Genomic DNA, 24941 nt, shown 5'->3' on the forward strand with positions numbered 1-24941 from the left:
GTGGTTGGATGTCAATGAAAGCTAGTCTGTTGGGAGCCGTTGGTGAGGTATGTGGATGGACAAAAGGACCACCAAGGCACTCGGAAACATGGTGGTGGCATGATGAAGTTGGAAAGAGGATTGACGAGAAGAGGAAGAAGTTCAAGGAGTGGCAGAAGGCGAAGGGTACGGGAGCAGAAACAGCAGAGCATGAAAGTTATAAGGCAGCCAAGAAGGCTGCAAAGAAAGAGGTAGCAAAGGCGCAGGAGGCATGTAGGAAAATGTTCGGGGAACGCTTGGATTCGGAAGAGGGTCAGAGAGCAGTATTCAGGATTGCAAAGCAGATCGCGAAAGAGAGGTGTGATGTGATGGGGGTGAGTTGCTTGAAGGATGAAGTGGGACAAATCGTTGTGAACCCAGATGGAATTAAAGGAAGATGGAAAAGATATATGGAAATGCTGTTGAATACAGAGAATGAATTGGATGGCAACATAGAGAGTAACCCAGTTTTAGGACCGGCAGAGAAGATAACTGAGAAGGAAGTTGAGGAAGCGATAAAAGCAATGAAGAATAGAAAAGCGGGAGGGCCGACGGGAGTTGTGGGAGATATGTTGAAGGCAGCAGGAAGTTGGGATGTGAAGAGAATGACAGAGATCTGTAATCTGGTGGTGAAAGAAGGCCACATTCCAGTGGTTTGGGAACTGAGTACCCTCGTCCCTCTATACAAGGGGAAAGGTGACCCTCTAGAGTGTGGCTCGTACCGAGCGATAAAGTTATTGGAGCATGGAATGAAGGTATTGGAAAGGGTGTTGGAGAGGAGGATAAGGAACAAAGTGAAGATCGACGAAATGCAGTTTGGATTTATGCCAGGAAGAGGAACGACAGACGCACTTTTTATTGTGAGGCAGTTGCAGGAGAAGTACATGGAGAAGAGGAAGAAGTTGTTTCTTGGGTTTGTTGATCTGGAGAAAGCATTCGATAGGGTTCCACGCAAAGTATTGGCATGGGCAATGAGGAAGTTAGGAGTGGAGGAATGGTTGATCAGAGTCATGATGGAAATGTACAAAAGAGCGCGCACAGCTGTAAAGATGAAGGACAGGAACAGTGGTGAGTTTGAGGTGAAGGTGGGAGTGCATCAGGGGTCGGTACTAAGTCCACTACTATTTGTAGCTGTGATGGAGGTGCTGGCTCAGAACGTAAAGGAGGGTTTACCGTGGGAGTTGTTGTCTGCAGATGATCTGGTGTTGATTGCGGAAAGTATGGATGGACTGAAGGAAAAGATGAAGAAGTGGAAGGAATGTATGGAGACAAAAGGTCTGAAGGTGAATATCGGAAAGACAAAGGTGATGGCAAGTGGTAAAGCATGTGGTGAGGTGGAAAGAACTGGGAAGTGGCCCTGTGCTGTGTGCAGGAAGGGTGTCGGAGTGAACTCCATTCAATGTACAATGTGCGCTGAGTGGGTTCATCAAAAATGTAGTGGTCTGAGAGGGTCATTAACCAGTGTGGCAGCTACATTCAAATGTAAGGTGTGCACAGAGGGAGCTGCAGATGGAGGAAATGTTGAGTTGAATCTTGGAGACGGCGTGAAGCTGGAAGGTGTGAAAACATTTTGCTACCTCGGAGACATGCTGAATGGAGAAGGTGGATCAGACTCGGCAACGGTTGCTAGAGTGAGATGTGCATGGAAGAAGTTTCGGGAACTGAGTGGCGTGCTGATGAGGAGGGGAGTGTCGTTGAAGCTGAAGGGAAAGGTGTATGCTGCATGTGTGAGAAGTGTTATGATTTATGGGAGCGAGACATGGGTAATGAACATAGAGCAGCAACGAAGGTTGGAAAGGGTGGAAATGCGAATGGTTCGATGGATGTACGGAGTATCGTTGAGAGAGAGGAAGACAAATGATGAATTGCGAAAAATGATGGGAATAGAGCCTGTGATTGATGCTGTGAAGAGGAACAGGTTGAGATGGTTTGGTCATGTGTTGAGGAAGGATGAAAGTGACTGGTTGAGAAGAGTGATGGAAATGAATGTAGAAGGAAGTAGAGGACGGGGAAGACCGAGAAAGACTTGGCTAAAGATGGTGGAAGAAGAAATGCGGGCAATGGGGTTAACAAGGAGAGATGTAGAAAATAGGGCAAAATGGAGAAGATTGTCATGGGGACCGCAAGGCTAACCCCCGCTCGAGCAGGGAAAATGGCCTTTAAAATGCATGTTGTATATACATATATATAAATAAACATAATCACTAGAAAGAAATGAGTCAATTCATCTTACAAAAGTTTTAGTTCAAAAAAAAGAAATCTGAAAAGGCAAGCAATTCATTTGTACATTAAGTATTTGCCAACATAAATCACACAGCAGTTTGACAATGGATGAAACCAAACAATAATTACTACTTTTCTGTTAAAAAAACATAAAAATCACAAGCAAAAGTGTAATGACTGCTGTGCTTGTTGTTTTCACGCAGTTTCTGGTTACTTTTGATAGATGAGACTGGAAGGTCCCAACACACAGGGGTGGAACTGGGTAAAGCACCCCATGTCAAGCACTTTATGTATCTTTTGACGTAAAGCATCCTGCATTGCTAAAACTACATTTCAGGGAACATGGACAAAAACAAGTGACTGGAAAACAAACAAACAAAAGAATACAGAAAACAAATATTTGAAACCATTGCCCACAAATGACCTTAATACCTTATCTCTACTAGCAAGGAGTTCCATGGTCTCTGGAAATAAAAACGAACAAACAAAAGTATTCTTTGGGTGTTCCCTTAACATCCTTGGGCGATGCTGCAATCCAAAATAGCAAAACTGTGGCTTTATAACTTTTTGAGTGTCCTCATGGGTTGGTGGTCAGTCCTATTGAGGAACATCATCACATTTGACACAACATTCAGTTCATAATCAACCAAATGTGGAACAAGCACTCATAAATAATCAAATATTTTTACAAGGAAAAAGCCAGTGCAGATGCCAAGCATAATTGTGCTAAGTGCTCATGTCGCATTAAAAGCCCCCAAAGGGCGCATCTTGCTGGTAGAGAGGTATTTGTAAACGTGTCATAAGGACAATATGTCGATATTTCATCCTCTTGAATATTTATTGACAATCTTCTTTTTAAATCAGCATGAAAAAGTTAAACATGAGGGAGTGGAGTGGGGGAGGCGGGTGTCAAAAGCTTTTCCCTTTTTAAAAAGAGGTTGCAGAGCCCAAAACACGATTTCTAACATCTACTCCACTGGCATCAGGAAACGATCAGCCATTTCTGGGAAACATGTGTGACACTGGTTGCAAACTACTCAGAAAAGGGACCAAAATCTGTGCCAAGTTTCATGTGTCACAGTTGAGGGGAAATTGCTTTCACTTCCCCCTCATACTTTAGACTTTAGAGGAACACCCCAAGGAAGATGAAGAGGAAACAATATCAGAAGGGAGCAAAAGACATACAAAGACTAAATGCAGTGAAGGTGCAGAACGGTACGTGGAAATAAAAATAGCTCTTTTAAAAGTTAACCACAAGGAGAATTGCAGATGTAAGGACGACATGGTAAAATTCTCCTTGTGAAATGCTTCCTCAAGCTGGCATTCTTCATAACTTCTCACTGGAAAATAAAAGTAAGTCATTGGTCAATTTAACATACTCAAGCATTTGGGGGTTGCAAATACCCATGACAGGCTGCCCCCAGATGTAATCACACTCCAAAAATAAACCACACTTTGGAATCACAGGACCATCATAGGCTCTGATACCATATTGTTAGGAATAGGCCGATTAACTAATAATTGCTCGTAAAACAGAACTCGTGCCACAACACAATTCTGGAAATGAGAAACATTCAAAAGAGCAAAAAAATGTTCCAGGTCAGAGGTCAGAGGTCAAAGGTCACAAGAGCTTCTGTGATTTGAAATCAACCAGCATTGGATTGTCACAGACAAAAGACTGCAGTGGTGGAAATATGTTCTTTCTAACCCATTTTACATTCTGGACAACTTGTAATAAAAAAAAAATGTATGGAGTCAAAGCTTGTGAAAGGGATAGAACACGGAACGTATCAGGATGCAACAGAAGAGAGAGGGGAGAAACACCAAAAGCAAGGCTGAAGGACAAATTAGGAGGAGACTTGGACAAATATGGGTTGTGGGGAGGAATGTGGGAGGAGGCCAACTTTGAAATGTGGTTTGCCCAAGAAAGATGATGTCTGATAGTAAGACCCAGGAGTTTGAATGACAACTTCCTCAAGAGGATTGTTAAGAAAGTAGCTAGGAAGGTTTGCCAGATGGTCCTGGTGAGATTTGTGAGTGTGTGATTTGCTAGGATTGAAATACATATTTCCAAGTGTTCAACCAGTTTGTGATTTTGTCAAGGACTGAAGAAAGGGAAGAGGCTGCAGCCTGCCTGTCTGAAAGACGAGGGATGTGACGGCAGAGGGTGGAGTCATCTGCAACTAGATAAACGGGATTTTTCAGGGTCAGAGAGATCATGAATGAAGATTAGGAAGTAGGCCTGTGCATATCTGTGTATTTTGCTGAACGTGTACACGGACCGTTCGTTGATCATGTGCACGGCTAAACGTTTAAATGGCCAAGTCACTACAAAACATATTCAGTCCAATGTAATTTAAAGCTTTCTCTAAGAGTAATTATGTTGCTTTTAACACCAATAAGCGGTAAATGTAGTAATTACGTTCCATTTATTTTGCAGCTTTAAGTGATGAATTAATCTGTTATGAGAGAGTAAAGATGAACACATAAAAATTAAAACAACGTATTTTTTTAAAGCGGCATAGCAGATGTGCGCTCATTAGGTTAATTTTCTGAAATATTCGGAACTTTAGAGTGGGTCCCGGTGTCGGGTCGTACATTAAAATTTGACCAAAATAATCTCACGAATTACCTGACAGATATGGACCAAATTTAGTACGATGCATCAGGACAGTAAGGTCTCATGGGGTTGTGTTCCCCATCTGGATGCACCAATATATTTTGGTGGGTTAAAGGGGGGTTTGCCGAAAATATTGGTATTTCATTCAAAAATCTTCTTCTCAGAAACCGACAACGGGATCCAGACCAACCTGGCCATGCAGCATCGTGACCATGCCCTAACCTTAAGTTGTGCTCTCCATGGCCGCATCTCCCCTGGGAAGGGGGCCAATCCCTCATATTCACTCTCTCTCATCTCCCTCCCTCCCTCCCATAATTTCTCATATTCACTAAAACACATTTTCCTCACAAACTACATGACTGATATGGCCAAAATTTGGTACGATACATCAGAACAGTAAGGTATCATGGGGTTGTGGTCTCTCTGGCCTTGAAAGAGGAGATGAAAGGATTCTGCTGAGGCTACAAGAGTAGAAGAAGTCAAGTTGGTTGGCTCCAAGAGTGGAGTTGGCCTTTAATGCCATAGGCAGATAGTTTGGAGAGTAAGGCAGGATGCCAAACAGTCTGACATTGAGGGAATTCATCCATTGTTGGAAGAGAAGCAGCATGTCCAGGGTGAAGTGACCTGATCTGAAACGAAATTGGTGATCCGAGATGAGGGCATTGGAGAAAAAGAAGGATTTCAATCAACTGCGATGATGGGATTTGATGGCTTGGCTGATGATTGGAAGTAAGCTGATAGGTCTGAAGTTAAGGGATCAGTTTTTGCACATTTTAAAAATGTAATACAGTGATGTTGGCTGATATCCAAGCAGATGGAAGATGCCCTCGGGCAAACAATACGGTGAAAAGAACAGAGAGAGAGGAAGTGAAAGAGCAGCAGAGCAGGTTTTTAGGATTGTCTCATTGCCAAATCAGAGTCGAGGGTTGCAAAAAACCTCTCCACCTTCTGAGGTGCAAAATACACAAAGTCCAGGAGCAGTTGGGTGTGACTTTATAGGGTGGACACAGAAAGAGAAAGAGGGGTTAGGGACACAATATTTGGATGCAAACACAGAATTCAGGCATTCAGTCTTCTTTCGAGCAGAGTCGGCTGTGGTGACATGAAGTGAGGGAAGGGATGGAAGGGGAGTATATACCAGGTGACACCAGGTTTTAGAGGAGGAAGACTTTTTTCCTAATTTTTCCATTATTGCTTTCAGCATTATACCCCGTTTTCTTTTGGCGTTTTTGCATTTTCATTGGCGTTCAAATATCTTATTTTACTTTTTCTGTACTTTCTAATACATGTTCTGGATCATTTGGCATTCTGGATCATTTTTCTCCCTCTATTTTATTGCTCATTTCATCTAATTTTCGAGACCACTTATAATCATTTTCTCAATTTTTTTCCGAGTTTACCCCAGTTTTTTTTTCTACGTTTTCCTATAATAACGATTCCTTTTGTATCATCAGGCGCTTGGCCGAAGCATGGCAGTTTCATTCGCTAGGGAATGCAATCCTGGGCAGGTCGTCACTTCAACGCAGGATATTCTAATGGCTCATTTTTACGGTGTAGCCCGTAGGGCAAAGCAGTCTAGAACAGTGTTTGTCTGTCCATATGTATGTACCTCACAAACGTACACCAATCATAGCTGAGGATCTGGTCACATGACAGGAGTGATGTGATGTGATTACGTCTGTGATGTCATTATGGCGTACTACTGCTGACTCAACACACCGCCATTTTGATAAATATGCCGTTCAGGATGAACATATCGTGGAACCTGTCATATATCACAATCTCCATGCTCGACCTTTCTGTTTTTCATTCAGTGTGAAACACAAACAAACCGATTATTAAAATGACCATCAAATATCGAAAGCATAGGTGTTACAGGTCTTCGATCGACACAGTACGTATAGGCCTTAGGCTTCATGCCTTACCTTTAGGCCACTTCAGACAAATTAGGCCAGGTTTCTTAATACAGAGGTATCGTATTCGTAATAATAATAATAATAACTTTAATAATAATATTTAAAAAAATTATATCGTAAATACATGCTGTCCTATAAATCTGGAACCATACAGCAAAATAAGTGATTCATGATTTTTGGTTCACGAGTTATCAAGTGACCACTATATTCGTCATGGGTGTGCGTCTGTCTGTCTGTCTGTCCGCAGCATAACTACCCGATGATATCATCCGATCTTGACTAAACTTGGGTGGGAGGTTGATATCATGATCTAGTTGTGTCCTGCCTAGAGTGGGCATATTGCGCCCATTGTGGGCGGAGCCATGCCCGAAAAAGATGTCTTTTTAGGGGGTAATCAAGTTCAAGCTACATCTTCTCCGAGGGAGTTGGTGAAATCTGACAGGGGTTTCGGTATTTGGTTAGGCCAATGTCATGTGTCTAGCCCCACAGAGGTCGATTTTTCATTTTCGCCCCAAGGTCAAGGTCACGAAATTTAGAAAAGTCGATTTTTGATGGTTTTATTACATTATTCGCTTCCTGATAGGTTGAAATGTCATACATGATCTTATATTATCACATACATCATGAAATACAAGTTTTCCAACAAATTTCAGAATCTTCGACCTTCGACCTAGGAAGGTCACAAAGGTCAAATTTTCAAATTTGTCGGAATTGAACCGAGTTTTCGGTATTGTGTAGCTAACTAACCTCATAACATTGCTCATTGAGCAGTCATTGAATACCGCTCGCTCGTGAACCATCGTTGTCTCCTGACTTGTTTCATTTAAGAAATATTTTTTCATGATTGTTTTGGTTTTTGCAGATGTCCATGATGTTCCTTACCCAGCGACATCATGGGCACCTGCAAGAAATGAAAAAAAGTCATGAAAAAAAAAATCACTCTCAAAAGAAAAAATTTATAAAGCATTTATTTTGCCCTATGGTTCCAGACTTATGGAACACCCTGTATAATCGTAACACTGTAATGCCTTTGTCGTGACTGCAAAGTTACAGGATTGAAGCGGTGTATGGCTCTTGGATGACTCAAAACAAATGGAATAAACCAGTGTCGCAAAGCAATCTCTTCACTTCCATGGGGACAGACAGCTTAGAGACTTACAGTACTTCAAAATAATTTAATACTTACATTATTTGCTAACTGGTATCCCCACCCAGGTCATACTATCCTTTTCAACGAAAGTATCAAACAAGCCCGGCTACGCCGCTGTTAAACTTTCGGTCTTGTTTTTCCCAGATTTGTTTCTCATTTTGTCGACCTCGGAAGGCTGAGTCCATCTGGTGTGATTTATGACACAACAGATTTATTGAACTCATTAACTTAATATCTTAAGCCAGCCATATTAACCATAAAGCCACCACCAGGTCTATGTTTTCCTATCCTTTCCTAAAAATTCTACTTCATCCAATTTTCTCAATATTTCATCAACTATGAAACGCCAAAAAAATCCCCTTTTTAAAATTATTTAAATGTAGATGAACACGATAATTTCAAAAGTGCCACTTTATGAGAAAAACAACAACTATTTAACCAGATATCTAAAGCAATAAAGAAAACTGCGGCAGTGTTATGTCAAATTCCTCTTCTCTATCATTTATCCTGTTACCAAGAAAATTATTCTCTGGAATTTTAAAAACGAACAGACTTCTGTTGTTGTCAAGGTCAGAGGAAAATAATCTTGTTTTTTTATAGCCAGGATTAGTATTTTGAGCAGTCTAACGATGTGACCAATGAGACATCTTTAAAAACAGAGAAAAATGTATCAGAACAATTGATTTGATACCTGAGACAAAATTTACATTCGAGTGAATTTAGATGAATTCATTACGAGTAAACTGTGCAACCCTGGTCATAAAAGATAGGCCCTTTAATTTGCAAACATGTGCCTGCACAAACGCACCTGTCAAGCCGACTGATGACTTGCCGGATGGTGGGCAACAGGCCCACATGTTCCCCAGGGCTGCTCAGAATGATATTGTGGAGCTTGCTCATGTAAGAGTCGATCGTCTCAGGGGTCGGAGTCTCCCCTGTACCTGCATCAGGCCACAGATATCATGGAAAGAGGTCAAAGTAATCATTTTTGAAACTCTAAATATTTTTTTTTTCCCGTTTTATCCTTAGCAACTTTAGGTCTAATCACATAATTAACTTACCGAAAGTTCACTTCACAATTTAAAGACGATTCAAAATTACTGTAATCATAAACTCACATATTGAACTAGATGTCTGCCAAGGGTAAAATATTACGACCGGGGGAGGCTTACCCTTGTCCCTTGGCGATCGCCCACGACTTACCCTTGGCCCGTGATCCAATGATGTCCATATTTTGTTCGGACCACCATATGACCTTGACCTTCAATATTTAGGGATAGAGCGTACAAGAAGAAAATGTGTCCGAATCTACAGTCTACCCATAAAACTCACATCATGAAAATCGGAGTATAATTATTTAGGTTATGATCAAAAATGTGTTTTTTGTTAATTAGGTCACAATCCGAAAAAAGTAGATCAAGGACATGAATCAAATATCAGGTGCACAACTTCACTGCATGTCCACTATTATGATGCAAAAACATATTGGAAGGCCAAGCGGCGGTCTTTGATATTCCACTTTGTCAGAATTGAGTGAGACCAATAAAAACGTGTTTTTTTTCATACCGTCATTTGACCTTGACCTTCAACCCGGAGTGGTATGATATAAATTGAGAGTAAATGTGACTTGCTATAGGCTATCTAGAGGGCAATTTAGTTCTAATTGGACAAACCTTAGGCGAGTTGTGGTGAAAAATGTTGTGGTGAAAAATGTCTATAATTGGGTCGTAACCTTGAAAATTAGGTCAAGGTCAAAAAGGCCAACCCGGCATACCTTTATTGCCATCATTGATGCAAAATTTCATTCCAAAAGTCCCAGCCGGCTCTAAGATACAGCTCGGACATTGCCAGAAAAAAAGGGAGAAAAACCTAAAGGTTGGTTTAGTACTCCTAGGGGTGTAAGACCTTCACCTTTAATCTGGAGGGTTATGATGTAAATTAAGTTTAAACATGGCTTGCTTTAGGCTATCTTGAGAGGGCAATTTAGTTCCAATTGGATAAACCTTAGTTGAGTTATGGTGAAAAATGTTTAAATGACCAATTACATGACCTTAAAATTAGGTCAAGGTCAAAAATAGGTCAACCAATGTACGTTCTATTCACATTATTGATGCAAAATTTCATTCCGAAAGTCCCAGCAGGTTCAGAGATAACAGCTCTGGAATTGATAAAGTTTGGAAATTTTGAGAATTGAGAGTGCATAAAGAAAAAAAATATTCTAAATGGTGGTTTATTACTCCTGGGAGGAGGGGTCGAAGAAACTCGTGATACCATTCAAAATTGAAGGTGCCAACTACAGATACAAACCCTACCATAGCAATAAGCCTTCCCCTATACTAAAGGATGGAGGCTTAAATACTATAACAATGTCGAGATTTGCCATAAATATGAGAAATGTATAACTGATACATTCAGTTCATGCAGGCAGGCAGGCAGCTCAAACCTTCAGCCCTTTGTTTTACAAACATCCTAACAGCATACGTTATAATTATATACTTTTAGTACCACAAATATGATGAGTACTCTACACTAACGGTCAAAAGTTTTAGAACACCTCAATTTTTCCAGTTTTTATTGAAATTTACGCAGTTGAATGTCTCAATGTATTCTGAAATTAAGCATAGAACAAATAAACATTTGGAGATAAAAAAAGAAATCATAGAATCATTTTGTTTAACAAAATTTAATTAAAATTTTTGACTCAGCAAAGTAGCCACCTTTTGCAGATATAACCGCCGAACACACTCGTGGCATTCTTTCTACAATGGAAATCAAATATTGTTCGGGAAGTTCTTCCCAACACTGTTGCAGAAGTTCCCACAAATGTGTTGCACTTGTAGGTTGCTTTGCTTTCACCCTTCTGTCCAGTTCATCCCAAACCAGCTCGATGGGGTTTAAGTCGGGAGACTGCGTTGGCCATTCCATGATTTGAAGCCTACCGTCTTGTTCTTTTCCTCGAAGGTAGTTTTAACATAGCCTGGGGTGTGTTTAGGGCCATTATGTTGCTGTAGGATGAACCCCTGACCAACAAGGCATATACCAGAGGGTATTGCATGGCGCTGCAAAATGCTGTGGTAGCCCTTTTGGTTCAGGGTGCTCGTCACTCTGTGCAAGTCGCCAACTCTGGATCCAGCAAAAGAGCCCCAGACCATCACGCTTCCTCCTCCATGTTTGGCAGTTGGGGTCACACACTGAGGAACCATCGTTTCGCCTACTCGATGGCATAGAAAAATCCTGCATGATGAACCAAAGATTTCAAATTTTGATTAATCGATCCTGAAGACCTTCTTACAGTCTTCAGTAGTCCACTGGCGGTGCTTCATGGCCCAGGCAAGCCTCTTTTTCTTATTTTGCCATCTTAGCAATGGCTTTCTTACTGCCACTCGACCTGTCAAACCTGCAGCTCAAAGTATTCGCTTCACAGTTGAAACTGAGACTTGCTTACTTCGACCAGTGTTAAGCTGTGCTTGAAGCTGTTGTCCTGTGAGCCGCCCATCACGCAAGCTGTTGACTCTCAGAAACTTATCTTCTGATTCTGTTGTGGCTTTGGGTTTGCCAGACCTCTTCCTGTCAAAGTTTCCTCCAGTTTCCAATATACTACTTCCTGCAGTGCAATATTGTCCAAATAATGCTTCAGAGGGTGTAATAACAGTCTGTTCCAATAGTGCTTTTATACAGACAGGGGGTTTGTAATCAAGTAATCAGCAGAGGTTGGGACACCTGCAGGAATAGTTTGCATCACCTTTCAAGGCTTAATTTACTTACATTGCTGCAGAACAGCTGTAAGTTACAGCTGTGGTAGCCCTTTGGTTACAGCTGCTGTTACAGCTGGTAAGTTACAGTTACAGCTGGTAAGTTTGGTAAGTTACAGCTGTGGTAGCCCTTTGTAACCCATTACTTGTTCCCATTAGCCCTTTGTAACCCATTACTTCAAAAGTTGTTAACCCATTACTTGTTCCCTGAAGAAGGCCTTTTTTAACAATATAACTGTGCAATTTACATTATTTTCCCGTTTTTGCAAGCCTAATTTTTTTTTTTTTACCTCGAGCAGTTTACTGATTACCTTTGTACCATTTCAGGTTATTCACTGGACATTAAACTGCATAAATTTCAATAAAAACTGGAAAAATTGAGGTGTTCTAAAACTTTTGACCGGTAGTGTATGAACATGGTATATAAAAGGCAGGTCAATAGATGCAGGGCACCGAGAAGAATAGATGAACCAATCTAAAAATTTAGACAACTCTCTTTCCCTAGCACCCATCCACAAAATAGGGGTAGCTTAATCGCCGGTGTTTAAAGTTATAAGAAGTATTTATTTACAACTTGTCTGGCCGATCATTCAAAAAATGGTGGCAAACTCATTTTTAAACTAGAACGGCACTCAGTGGAGAGCATACCTCCGCCTGGTTGGCCATATCACTAGATGGTGAAAAATCACTTAAGAAATTAAATAATTATCATATCCGAATCGATATTGAGATCTTCACCAATATCAAATCGATTCTTCATTGTCACACACTCGACCTGTCCACAAAGTGTCGTCCAAATCCATCCATAACTTTTTGAGATATTCTGCTATGTATAGTTTTTGGCCCTATTTCCCAATGGTGAAGAATCACTTAAAAGATAAAATAATTATCATATCCGAATCCATATTCAGATCTTCACCAAAATCTAATCATTTTGCCCTTGCGAAAATATGCTACATCTCTGCCAAATTTCGTCTGAATCCGTCCACAACTTTTTGAGATATTTTGTTCACAAACAAACAGACAGACAGACAGACAGGGGTGAAAATATAACCCCCATCCACCTTTGGTGGCGCAGGTAATAAGAGTTAACCATAGAATGGGGTAACTGCAATGTCAGCATCAGTCATCTTCAAATAACACCACAAGACTTTATCAATTTTGGTTCAGTCAATGAAAAGTTATGGATGGATAAGCAAAATGTTTATACAGAATGGAAGGCTGCATAAAAGCAGATAAGTGACAGGTGAAATATATTAAAAAACAAGTACAGACAAGTCAGGAGACGACGATGGTTCACGAGCGAGGTTGTCATTCAATGACAAAGGACGGACTATAATCGAAACAGGCCCGGACTGGGGGGGATCGGGGGCCCACGTGACAGGTGTCGGCTCCCGACATGCGGTGTACATGCCTATTTACAAAGGGCCCCAATGCGCTGCGTGCGCAGGCCTTTAAGAGCCAGCTGTACGTAATAGTGTGTGGTGCTGGCCCGGGAAATGTCAAAACAAAGGTTACTGACCTTGAAATGAGATAGAAAATAATGTATAATCAGTTATGAGGTTAGATAGCTGCACAATACCCAAAATTCGGTTCGATTCCGACAACGTTGAAAATTTGACCTTTGTAACCTTCAAAGGTCAAAGGTTGAAGATTCTGAAATTTGGTGGAAAACTTGTATTTCATGATGTATGTGATAATATAAGATCATGTACGACATTTCACCCTATCAGGAAGCGAAGAATGTGATAAAACCATAAAAAATCGACTTTTCTAAATTTCGTGAACTTGTGACCTTGACCTTGGGGCGAAAATGAAAAATCGAGCTCCGTGGGGCTAGACACATGACATTGGCCTAAACAAATACTGAAACCCCTGTCAGATTCCACCAAACCCCTCGGAGAAGAGGTAGCTTGAACTCGATTACCCCCTAAAAAGACATCTTTTTCAGGCGTGGCTCCGCCCACAATGGGCGCAATACGCCCACTCTAGGCAGGACACAACTAGATCATGATATCAACCTCCCACCCAAGTTTCATCAAGATCAGATGATATCATCGGGTAGTTATGCTGCGGACAGACAGACACACAGACACACACCCATGGCGAATATAGTGGTCACTCTGTTTGCTAACTCGTGAACCAATACATTCAAAGTACCAACCACGCCAAATAAATAAATATCCTCCAGTGCGGTATTGCCAAAAAATTGATTGCCAATGCCAATAAATAAATTGCCAGACGCCAGGCAACACATAGAGAGGGTATTGGGAGGGAAGGAGAGGTGTACAATAATTGATTGATTAACTGCGTAATTAAAATAAATAAATAACAATTGTAAAATAATTTCTTAATCAATTGGCTAATAGCATACCTGAACCACCAGTGTTTCATCCGAAGTTGTAACTTTAAAAAAACTAATTCAATCAATTAATCAATAATTAATTAATTAATCAATAAATCAACAAAATACTTTAGAGCCACATCACTTGGTCATTGTCATGTCCAAATATCAGGTTCCTAGCTCAAAAGGTGCCCGAGATATTGTCCAGATGAGAAAGAAAAGAAATATGCGATTAATGAAAATCAACAAATAATAATGGTTAAATAATTAAATTATTAATCAATTGGCTACTAGAAAACCTAAACCACCACCGTTTCATCCGAATCTGTAATTTAATTTTTTTAAAATTAACTCAGTCATTAATCGAAAAAGTTAAATAATTAATTGATCAATAAATAAATAAATAATTCATCGATTAATTGATTAATCATTATATCAAAAATATCCCTTATAGCCACATCACTTGATAACTGTTGCGTCCAAATATCAGCTTCTTAGCTCAAAAGGTGCCTGAGATATTTCCCAGATGAGAAAGAAAATAAATAAATTATTAATAATGAAAATAAATTAATAATAATCATGAAATAATTAAATAATTCATCAATTGGCTAATAGAATACCTAAACCACCACAGTTTCATCCGAATCTGTAACTTAAAAAAAAAAAAATTAATGAAGTCATAATCGAATAATTAAATAATTAATTGATTCATCAATAAATCAAAATTAGCCTTTACAGCCAAATCACTTGGTCATTGTCTTGTCCAAATATCAGCTTCCTAGCTCAAAAGATGCCTGAGATAATGCCCAGAGGAGAAAGGACATAAACAAGTACAGATACATTCAAAGTACACCACCCCCCATTCCAAATAATTAAATATCCTCCAGCACGGCATTGCCAGGGCGCCTTCGGCACCCGGCAATACCGCCGTGAAGCTCATATAGACTGTATTGGGTGAGAGAGGTGTACAATAATTGTTTGGTTAATTGCATAATTAAAATCAATAAAAGATGATCATAAAATATTTTCTTAATCAATTGGTTAATAGCATACCTAAACCACAAGTGCAGGGGTGGCTAACCAGTCCAGCATAAAGAGCCAAAAAAAACCTTCACACCATTGCAAAGAGCCGCACAACACCTGCATGCTCACATGACAACAGCAACTTGTAGGCCTACTGACATAATTAATAATTATATGTATTATGGTTATGTCACAATTATAATACATAGCTTAACAGTTTTCATAGGTCGTTTATTACCTCAGTGGGACACCTGGCAGTCTTTGTTTTCCACAATCATTTTCAGGTCTGGCTTGTACTCAGTTGTGGCCACTCGGAGCAGCTCTTTCACATGTGTGTCCGTAAGAACAGAGCGATGTCTTGACTTCACTTGTTTCAGTGTAGAAAAAACTGATTCACAGACGTAAGTTGATCCAAACATTGACATTAGCTTGAGTGCAGCCTGTTTGACACTGGGGTATCTGTCTGTGGGCACAATTTTCCAAACCTCTGTGCCTGTGGTTCCTTCTCTCAAGATACATTTAAGTCTGTCATCCTCAGAAAGTTCAATCATCTCCAACTGGGATGCTGCTTCATCTGCCACTAAGGGGGCTTTTAAACAATCTGATTCAGCAGTGAAAGGGTTGATGAGGAATGTGATCTGTGGCCGTTGTTTCTTCAGGTTGCAGAATCTGTCCTCAAAACTCTGCTGCAGATTTTCAACCAGTGTTGCATAGCATGCAATGCTCCTTTTTGTGACCTCAGCTGCTTCTCCATTTGCCTTCAACAAGGAGGGAAAATGTGTGAGCTCTCCCTTTTGAAGATGGGTCTGGAAGAGCGTGAGTTTGTTCACAAATGTGAAAACACTTTGCACCAGGTCAGGCAGCATTTTTAACTTCCCTTGCAGATCTAGATTCAGTTTGTTCAGATGATGCAGCATGTCGACCAGAAACCCCAAGTCTGACATCCACTGGGGGTCATGTAGCTCAGGATAGTCCTTATGTTTCTCTGCCAGAAACAGCTTCACTGGGTCCAAAAGTTCAAAAAAACGGGAAAGCATGTTACCTCTTGAAAGCCATCTCACAGTGCAGTGGAGAAGCAGATCATTGGGAAGGTCTTGGTCCAGTTCAGCTATGAGGTTTTTGAACTGTATGTGCTTGAGAGCATGAGTGCGAATAAAATTCACAATTTCTAGCACAGGTTTCATGACATGGTCCAAGTTCAGCTTCCTAGACACAAGGTTCTCTTGATGGATAATGCAATGAAATGTCCAAAAATCAGGGAAACGGTCGTCAGCCTTACACAGCCCTACAAGGCCATTTGCCGACCCAACATACCTGGTGCACCGTCTGTGGCTATTGCTGTTAGTTTTGGTAATTGCAAATTTGCCTTCTCAACAACAGTCGTGAGTGTCTCTTTCAGGTCGATGCCGCGGGTCCTGTCTTTTAACGGCACAATGTCCAGCAGCTCTTCCTTAATTGTGCAGACTTCTGACACAGACCGTACAAATATTGCCAATTGTGGCTTATCTTGAATGTCGCAAGACTCATCCAAAGCAATGCTGAAATACCGACATTTTTCAAGATCCGTATGCAACTGTGTTTCAATGGAGTTGTTAATATGTGATATTCTCTGTTCAATGGTGTGCCGTGACAGCTGCAGGTCTGACACAGAACGCTTCAAACTGTCATTTTTAGGAGTGAGGATGGCAACAACATCTCTGAGACACGTTTTCACGAATTCTCCTTCACTGTATGGCTTTTTAGCTCGAGCAATGTTCCATGCCAACTGATATGATGCTAATGTGACCGTCTCTGAGTGCTTCGTTAATTTCCGAAAAAACTGAGTCTGCTTCTCTGACTGACGTTTCAATGCATTTACCTTGTGCTTGCGAAGTTCACTGCCTTTGGGAAAATCCCGGGCCACGTTATCATGGAGTGAGGTGAAATGGCGCTCCAGGTTTGAAGCTTTAAAATGCGACAGTGCAGTCTGGCAAATCAAGCACAAGGGTTTCCCATTTCGCTCGTAAAAAAATACAATTCCTCCCATTCAGGCAAAAATGCCCTGTGCACCTCTTCATATTTGCGCTTAGCTTTACGTTTTCCTGACTCTGCCATGGCGATTCGGTCACTGCCGCTGGGCTAGTGCTAGCCTAGCTAACAAACTTCCGGGTCTGCACGCGCAAGTGTTTCTACACGCAAAAGTGTCTTTCATTTTATTTTAAAAATATTGGCAGATGTATTGGCAGTATAGTCAAATATTCAAATGCATTTTGATTTTATAATAGAAATACATTTTAAAATGTAAAAACATGCACCGATACAGCAGCCCTTCGCAAGCCACACAAGAGCTGGCTAAGAGCCGCATGCGGCTCGCGAGCCGCGGGTTCGCCACCCCGGCACTAGTGCTTCATCCGAAGCTTCAACTTTTTGAAAATTAAATAAGGCATTAATCAAAAAATTTAAATAATTAATTAATCAATAAATAAAATTAATCGAAGAATTGATTAATCAATAAATCAAAAATATCCTTGATAGCCACATCACTTGGTAACTGTCATGTCCAAATATTAGCTTCCTAGCTCAAAAGGTGCCTGAGATATTGCCCAGATGAGAAAGAAAATAAAGAAATAATTAATAATGAAAATAAATAAATAATAATAATTAAAAAATTAAATTATTAATCAATTCGGTCATAGAACACATAAACTACCACCATTCCATCAGAATCTGTAACTTAAAAAAAAAAAATTTTTTTTAGTCATTAATCGAATAATCAAATAATTAATCGATTAATTGATTAATTGATTAATTAATAAATCAAAAATAGCCTTTGCAGCCAAATCACCTGGTCATTGGCATGTCCAAATATCAGCTTCCTAACTCAAAAGGTGCCTGAGTTAATGGTCAGAAGAGAAAGGAAATATAATTAATTAAATAAGTACTTAATGAATCGCCAATAATTAAATAACTCCTCAATTAATTAATTAATCAAAAAACAAAAAATACGGTTTTCGACAAAGGACTTACTCACCATTGTGCCGAAATTTCAGCTTCCTAGCTCAAAGGATGGCTGAGATATCGCCCGGACAAACAAACAAGAAAGCAAGACAAGTACACATACATTCAAAGTACACCGCCCCCATGCCAAATAATTAAATATCCTACAGCGCAGCATTGCCGTCAAGCCTCCGGCGCCCGGCAATACCGCAGTGCAGCTCATAGAGACTGTATTTGGAGAGAGAGGTGCACAATAATTGATTGATTAATTGTATAATTAAAATCAATAAAAGATTATCACAAAATATTTTCTTAATCAATTGGCTAATAGCATAACTAAACCACAAGTGCTTCATCCGAAGATGTATCTTTTAGAAATGTAATTAAAGAAGTCATTAATAAAAAATTAAATAATTAATTGATTCATCAATAAATAATTAATCGATTAATAAATAAATAATTAATCGATTAAATGATTAATCAATAAATCAAAAATATCCTTGATAGCCACATCACTTGGTCACTGTCATGTCCAAATATTACCTTCCTAACTCAAAAGGTGCCTGAGTTAATGGTCAGAAGAGAAAGGAAATTTGATTAATTAAATAAGTACTTAATTAATCGCTAATAATTAAATAACTCCTCAATTAATTGATTAATCAAAAAACAAAAAATACTGTTTTTGACAAAGCACTTGCTCACTATTGTGCCGAAATTTCAGCTTCCTAGCTCAAAGGATGGCTGAGATATCGCCTGGAAAAACAAGAAAACAAGTACAGATACATTCAAAGTACACCGCCCCCATGCCAAATAATTAAATATCCTACAGCGCGGCATTGCCGGGGCGCCTCCGGCACCCAGCAATACCGCAGTGCAGCTCATAGAGGCTGCATTGGGAGGGAGAGGTGTACACTAATTGATTGATTAATTGTATAATTAAAATCAATAAAAGATTATCACAAAATATTTTCTTAATCAATTGGCTAATAGCATAACTAAACCACTAGTGCTTCATCCAAAGATGTATCTTTTAGAAATTTAATTAAATAAGTCATTAATAAAAAATTAAATAATTAATTGATTAATCAATAAATAATTAATCGATTAATCAATAAATAATTAATCGATTAAATGATGAATCAATAAATCAAAAATAAACCACCACCATTTCATCAGAATCTGTAACTGTTTTTTTAATTTTATTTATAATTAATCGATTAATTGATTAATCAATAAATCAAAAATATCCTTGATAGCCACATCACTTGGTCACTGTCATGTCCAAATATTAGCTTCCCAGCTCAAAAGGTGACTGAGATATTGGCCAAATGAGAAAGAAAATAAAAAAATGATTAATAATGAAAATAAATAAATAATAATCATTAAAAAATTAAATTATGAATCAATTCGGTCACAGAACACATAAACCACCACCATTTCATCAGGATATGTAACAAAAAAAATAACTTTTTTTTAGTCATTAATCAAATAATTAAATAATTAATCGATTAATTGATTAATTGATAAATTAATAAATCAAAAATAGCCTTTGCAGCCAAATCACCTGGTCATTGGCATGTCCAAATATCAGCTTCCTAACTCAAAAGGTGCCTGAGTTAATGGTCAGAAGAGAAGGGAAATTTGATTTATTAAATAAGAACTTAATTAAAAAAAAAAAAAAAAAAACCACCTTTGGAGGCCATTTTTCCCTGCAAAGCGGGGGTTGGCCTTTTTCGGGAACCGTGGTTGTTGTTGTTTTTTCGGTCCCCTTTTTGAAGCAATGTTTTACGGCCGGATGCCCTTCCTGACGCCAACCCTTTTTTTGCCGCCTTTAACGACAAACAGGGAATTACCAGTGAACTAGTACTCAATTAGCCGACCTCGGAAGGACGACAGGCTGAGTCAACCCCCCCGGCGTTAATTCAGCGATCAGACCGGGATTCGAACCCAGGATCCTAGGATCCTAAGCCGGCACCCGAGCCGCTAGCCCAACAACACCAGGGTAAATAAGTACTTAATTAATCGCTAATAATTAAATAACTCCTCAATTAATTGATTAATCAAAAAACAAAAAATACAGTTTTTGAGAAAGGACTTGCTCACTATTGTGCCGAAATTTCAGCTTCCTAGCTCAAAGGATGGCTGAGATATCGCCCGGACAAACAAACAAACAAGAAAACAAGTACAGATACATTCAAAGTACACCGCCCCCATGCCAAATAATTAAATATCCTATAGCGCGGCATTTCCGGGGCGCCTCGGGCGCCCGGCAATACCGCAGTGCAGCTCCTAGAGGCTGCATTGGGAGGGGGAGAGGTGTACACTAATTGATTGATTAATCGTATAATTAAAATCAATAAAAGATTATCACAAAATATTTTCTTAATCAATTGGCTAATAGCATAACTAAACCACTAGTTCTTCATCCGAACATGTATCTTTTAGAAATTTAATTAAATGAGTCATTAGTAGTGTAATAATGTTGCTTCTGGGACACCTCAAATCTCCATTCACTTACATGTTAATTTTACTCTCACCCTCATTACCCATTAACACCTCTATTTCTCCCGCCCTAATCTTTATGAACCTTTTGTCAATAGCACCTATCCTTAATGTTGTTCATTAGACCACTCAAACACTACAAATATTTGTTTCCCCTTATGAACCTATGATCCTTCTGGTCTTATAGACCTATAAATCCTTCTTCTACATATCATCTGGCAGATTATCTTTGACCCACTCAAACATCGACCCATTCACTTACACGTTAATTTTCCTCTCACCTCTATTTCTGCCACCCTGATCTTTACGAACCTTTTGGCTATGGCACCTATCCTTAATGTTGTTCATTAGACCACTCAAACAATGATCCCCTCCTAACACCCCCCCTAGGTCTTATGGGCCTTTTACTGTTACTATCAATGATCCCAAGTGGACCACTCAAACATCGATCCTACAAATATTTGTTTATGCGTAGGAAATAATTTAATTATCTTACCACTACCATCACCATCTAATACATTAACAAAAAAGATGTTTCAGTTTGGTTCTTTGTCAAGATATTTTAACTGAGCTAAGATAAAATGATAAACCTCCCTTAATGTTCTTGTCTGAGCACCTCCTGTGCCACACACTTTTTGGTAGGCTCTGCCCACTTTTTGTTAAGCCCCGCCCACTTTTTGTTAAGCCACACCCATTTTTTACTAAGCCCCACCCACTTTTGTTATGCTCCACCCACTTTTTGCTAAGCCCCACCCACTTTATAAACTCTGCCATTGTATCATTTTCAGTTAAGACATTACATCATTTTCAGGGAATTCCCATCACATCATTTTCAGTTAAGACATGCCCAGGGAATTTCCACAGGAAATGACACACCCAGTCCTTCTTATAAAAGGCACCGACCACACAGGCTTTTTCAAACACACTTTCTGCTTCACTTGAGAATGGACTACTATGCTGAAATGGAATGGGATAACTTTGCTATTCCTTGGAGTCCTACTACCTGTGTAGAACTCAACCTTCAGATTGATGAACTGGACTCGAACCTCTTATCAATGGAGGTAAGTTTGTTTATTTATTTATTTATTTATTTATTTAATATATATATATATTTTTTTAGATGAGACTCATGTAAGAGTTAACAAAGTTTATTTTAATATTCATAGAGCTTGATTTATACAAATAAAAATATTGTATTAAATTAATACATTGTTATTTTCTTTCACAGAAAATTGTATCTGAGATACGAAATGAAAATTCTGCTTTTAACACAACTTGGGATGAAGTTATTTTGTTTGAAGACATTTTGAACAACCAAGACCCACAGAACGAGTTCTACCTTGATGACCCAGCCAAAGAGTTATACCTTGGAGATCCACAAAATCCTGAAAAAGAGTTCTACCATGATGATACTTATTGTGAGTTCTCAAAACAAAACCCACTGAACAAGTTCTACCTTGATGAGCCAGAATACAAGTCATACATTGGAGACCCACAAATTTCTGAAAATTGGGAAAGGGGAGTTCTCCCTGATGGTCCGCAGTTATACTATGTGAGACACATCATAGAAACCCTAAAAAATTGGGAAACGGGAATTCTCCCTGATGGTCCGCAGTTATACTATGTGAGACACATCACAGAAACCCTAAAAAATTGGGCAAGGAGAGTTCTCCCTGATGGTCCGCAGTTATACTATGTGAGACACATCATAGAAACCCTAAAAAATTGGGAAACGGGAATTCTCCCTGATGGTCCGCAGTTATACTATGTGAGACTTATCACGGAAACACCCAATATTTCTGAAAATTGTGGTTCTACCTTGGAGACTTGGAAAGATGGTTATATTTTTGGAGACTCGGAATGGGGGTTTTGTTTTGATGACTCAGAATGTGATACCTATCTTGGAGGCTCAACAGGAATGTGGTTATACCTTGGGAACTTGGAAAGTTGGTTTTATTTTGGAGACTCGACCTGTGGGGTTCATCTTGGAGACTCTTTGGATTCTAAAGTAATGAACAATGTTCTTTGTTTAATGACGCTTGATTTAAGCAATATCAAGAAAGTTCGAGGAAGAAAATGCTGGAAAATTCTTTCTTCCCATTTTTACTTCTTCAAACTTGAAAGCCTTGAAAGACAGAATTGGTAGAAGAGGAAAAAAAAAAAATGAAATACGTATTTTAAAAAAAGAAGAAAAAAAAAGATTATGTTAGGGTTAAGGTGGGATTTTGAATGTGAGGGTTAGGGATGGGGTTGGGTTAGGGATGGAGTCGGGTTAGGGTGGGATTTTGAATGTGAGGGTTAGGGTTGGGGTTGGGTTAGGGATGGGGTTGGGATTTTGAATGTGAGGGTTAGGGATGGGTTGGGTTAGGGATGGGGTTGGGGATGGGTTTGGGTTAGGGATGGGGTTGGGTTAGGGATGGGGTTGGGTTAGGGATGGGGTTGGGTTAGGGATGGGGTTGGGTTAGGGATGGGGTTGGGTTAGGGATGGGGTTGGGTTAGGGATGGGGTTGGGTTAGGGTTTGTATATTATTATGACTCACTCACACATACACACACACAAAAGTTAAGCCCCAACTGAAAAGTTGAGGGATTCTGTGTTTGGGGTTCACAGATCTCAAGAACGTATCCCCATTGTACACACAAAAGTTAAGCCTCAACTGAAAAGTTGAGGGATTCTGTGTTTGGGGTTCACAGATCTCAAGAACGTATCCCCATTGTACACACAAAAGTTAAGCCCCAACTGAAAAGTTGAGGGATTCTGTGTTTGGGGTTCACAGATCTCAAGAACGTATCCCCATTGTACACACACACAAAAGTTAAGTCCCAACTGAAAAGTTGAGGGATTCTGTGTTTGGGGTTCACAGATCTCAAGAACGTATCCCCATTACATTTTATTTATTTATTTATTATTTTCAAGGGTATTATATGCTTACTTGTGTTTTTTGTAATTCTTGTGAGTAAAATGAACCCAAGATTTCTTCCCCATTCATATCATATAATTTGTAAGTCCAAGGGACTGTATCCATTACATCAACAATTTTAAATAATTCATTAGTCCATCTCTTTGTATAACCTTTCTCAAAATGGCTTTTCCATCTGTATATTCTTACAATATCACCAACTTTGAACTTGGGCTTTCTCAAATTAATCTCCTTTTCATATTCTAATTTTGTAAATGATTCTGACGGTTTTGATTTTGTTGATGAATGAACGGTATTATTGTAATTATCTACAATATCCTGAATTAAATATACCCATTGTTGAGAACCGAGTTGTGTGAATTTTTAATATAATTTCTCTTTCAAAGTACGATTAAAACGCTCAATAACAACTGCTTTTCCTTCATTAAAGGTGCTGTATAATTTAATACCCTCCCCCTTAAGAAATTTCATAAATATTTTGTTATAGAACTCTGTTCCCTCATCAGTCCATAACTTCTTTGGTTTCCTTTTATCCCTATCAAATATTAGCTTAAAGGCTAACATTAAAGTATTACCTCTCTTGTTTTTCAAAGGAACAACCCAGGCAAATCTACTCCTCAAATCAATAACAGTTAAAGCATACCTGTATCCCTTATCATTATTTAGTTCGATTAAATCAGCGGACCATATGTGGTCGGTGTATTTAGAATAAACTTTCCTTCTTTTAAACTTTGTGATTATAGGTTTATGTAATTCATTAGCCAAAAGCTCCTCAGTCTTGATAACATCATTGGAGTTTAATAGTTTTTTGGGGAATAACCAAGACCAAGTTTCAATTTAGCACTTATCATTTTTTTCACAATAAACCTATCAACTTTCTCTCTCAATGTAGGATTTCATATCAAGGACAAATGATACAACATTTCTCTGTCTGCTTCATGTTTTTCATCCAATGTAGTGGTATTCCCATAAGCAATATCATGCTTCATACACACTTCATCAACCCTATTTAGAGGCTTGGACCAATGTTTAGGATTGTCAGCCTCATCTAATCTTTTATCCAGGTTTGTTCCAGGACCACAGAAAGAATATCCAGGTAGATGTAGTTCCCCAGGAATTCCAGTTGTTGTAAATTTACTTCCTGACAGAAACTTTTGTATGTCTCCTCCACTTTTAGGAGAGATGAATTGGCACTTTTTAGAGCCACACACTTGACATATTCCTTTTTGATAAACTCTATTATTTTTAGCTTTAACATAAGACATATTTTTAGATTTCGTTTTCTTTTTACATTTGAGACAATAACTCATATTTATTTATCAGAAAAATTCCGACAGAGAATCAAAACCTTTTTGGTTTTCAACATATACATTTCTATCTTAATTTTTAAAACATAAAGAATCCTTAGGAATGCCTTCACTCTCTCCTCCATTTATTTACAAATAAAAACTAACTAAAGTTAATAACACCAACATCATCAACTATATGACCTTTGT

At 39.0% G+C, this 24941-nt stretch overlaps 1 protein-coding gene across 8 annotated transcripts in view; it reads right to left on the minus strand.

Moving 5' to 3' along the window:
* Positions 1-2241: 2241 nt before the first annotated feature.
* Positions 2242-24941, minus strand: part of LOC137434069 (high mobility group protein 20A-like) — a 124535-nt gene continuing 101835 nt past the window's right edge. For all 8 annotated transcript variants that reach the window (XM_078785793.1, XM_078785795.1, XM_078785794.1 and 5 more), the window contains 2 exons: positions 8736-8868; positions 2242-3581 (listed from right to left, as the gene is read on the minus strand). In XM_078785793.1, coding sequence (XP_078641919.1) covers positions 3569-3581; positions 8736-8868 — 146 coding nt within the window. In that variant the 3' untranslated portion in view covers positions 2242-3568. The remainder of the gene's footprint in view (positions 3582-8735; positions 8869-24941) is intronic.

The sequence above is a fragment of the Myxine glutinosa genome, chromosome 10 (assembly GCF_964187855.1).
Source record: "Myxine glutinosa chromosome 10, kmMyxGlut1.1, whole genome shotgun sequence".
In the NCBI taxonomy this organism is placed as follows: Eukaryota; Metazoa; Chordata; class Myxini; order Myxiniformes; family Myxinidae; genus Myxine; species Myxine glutinosa.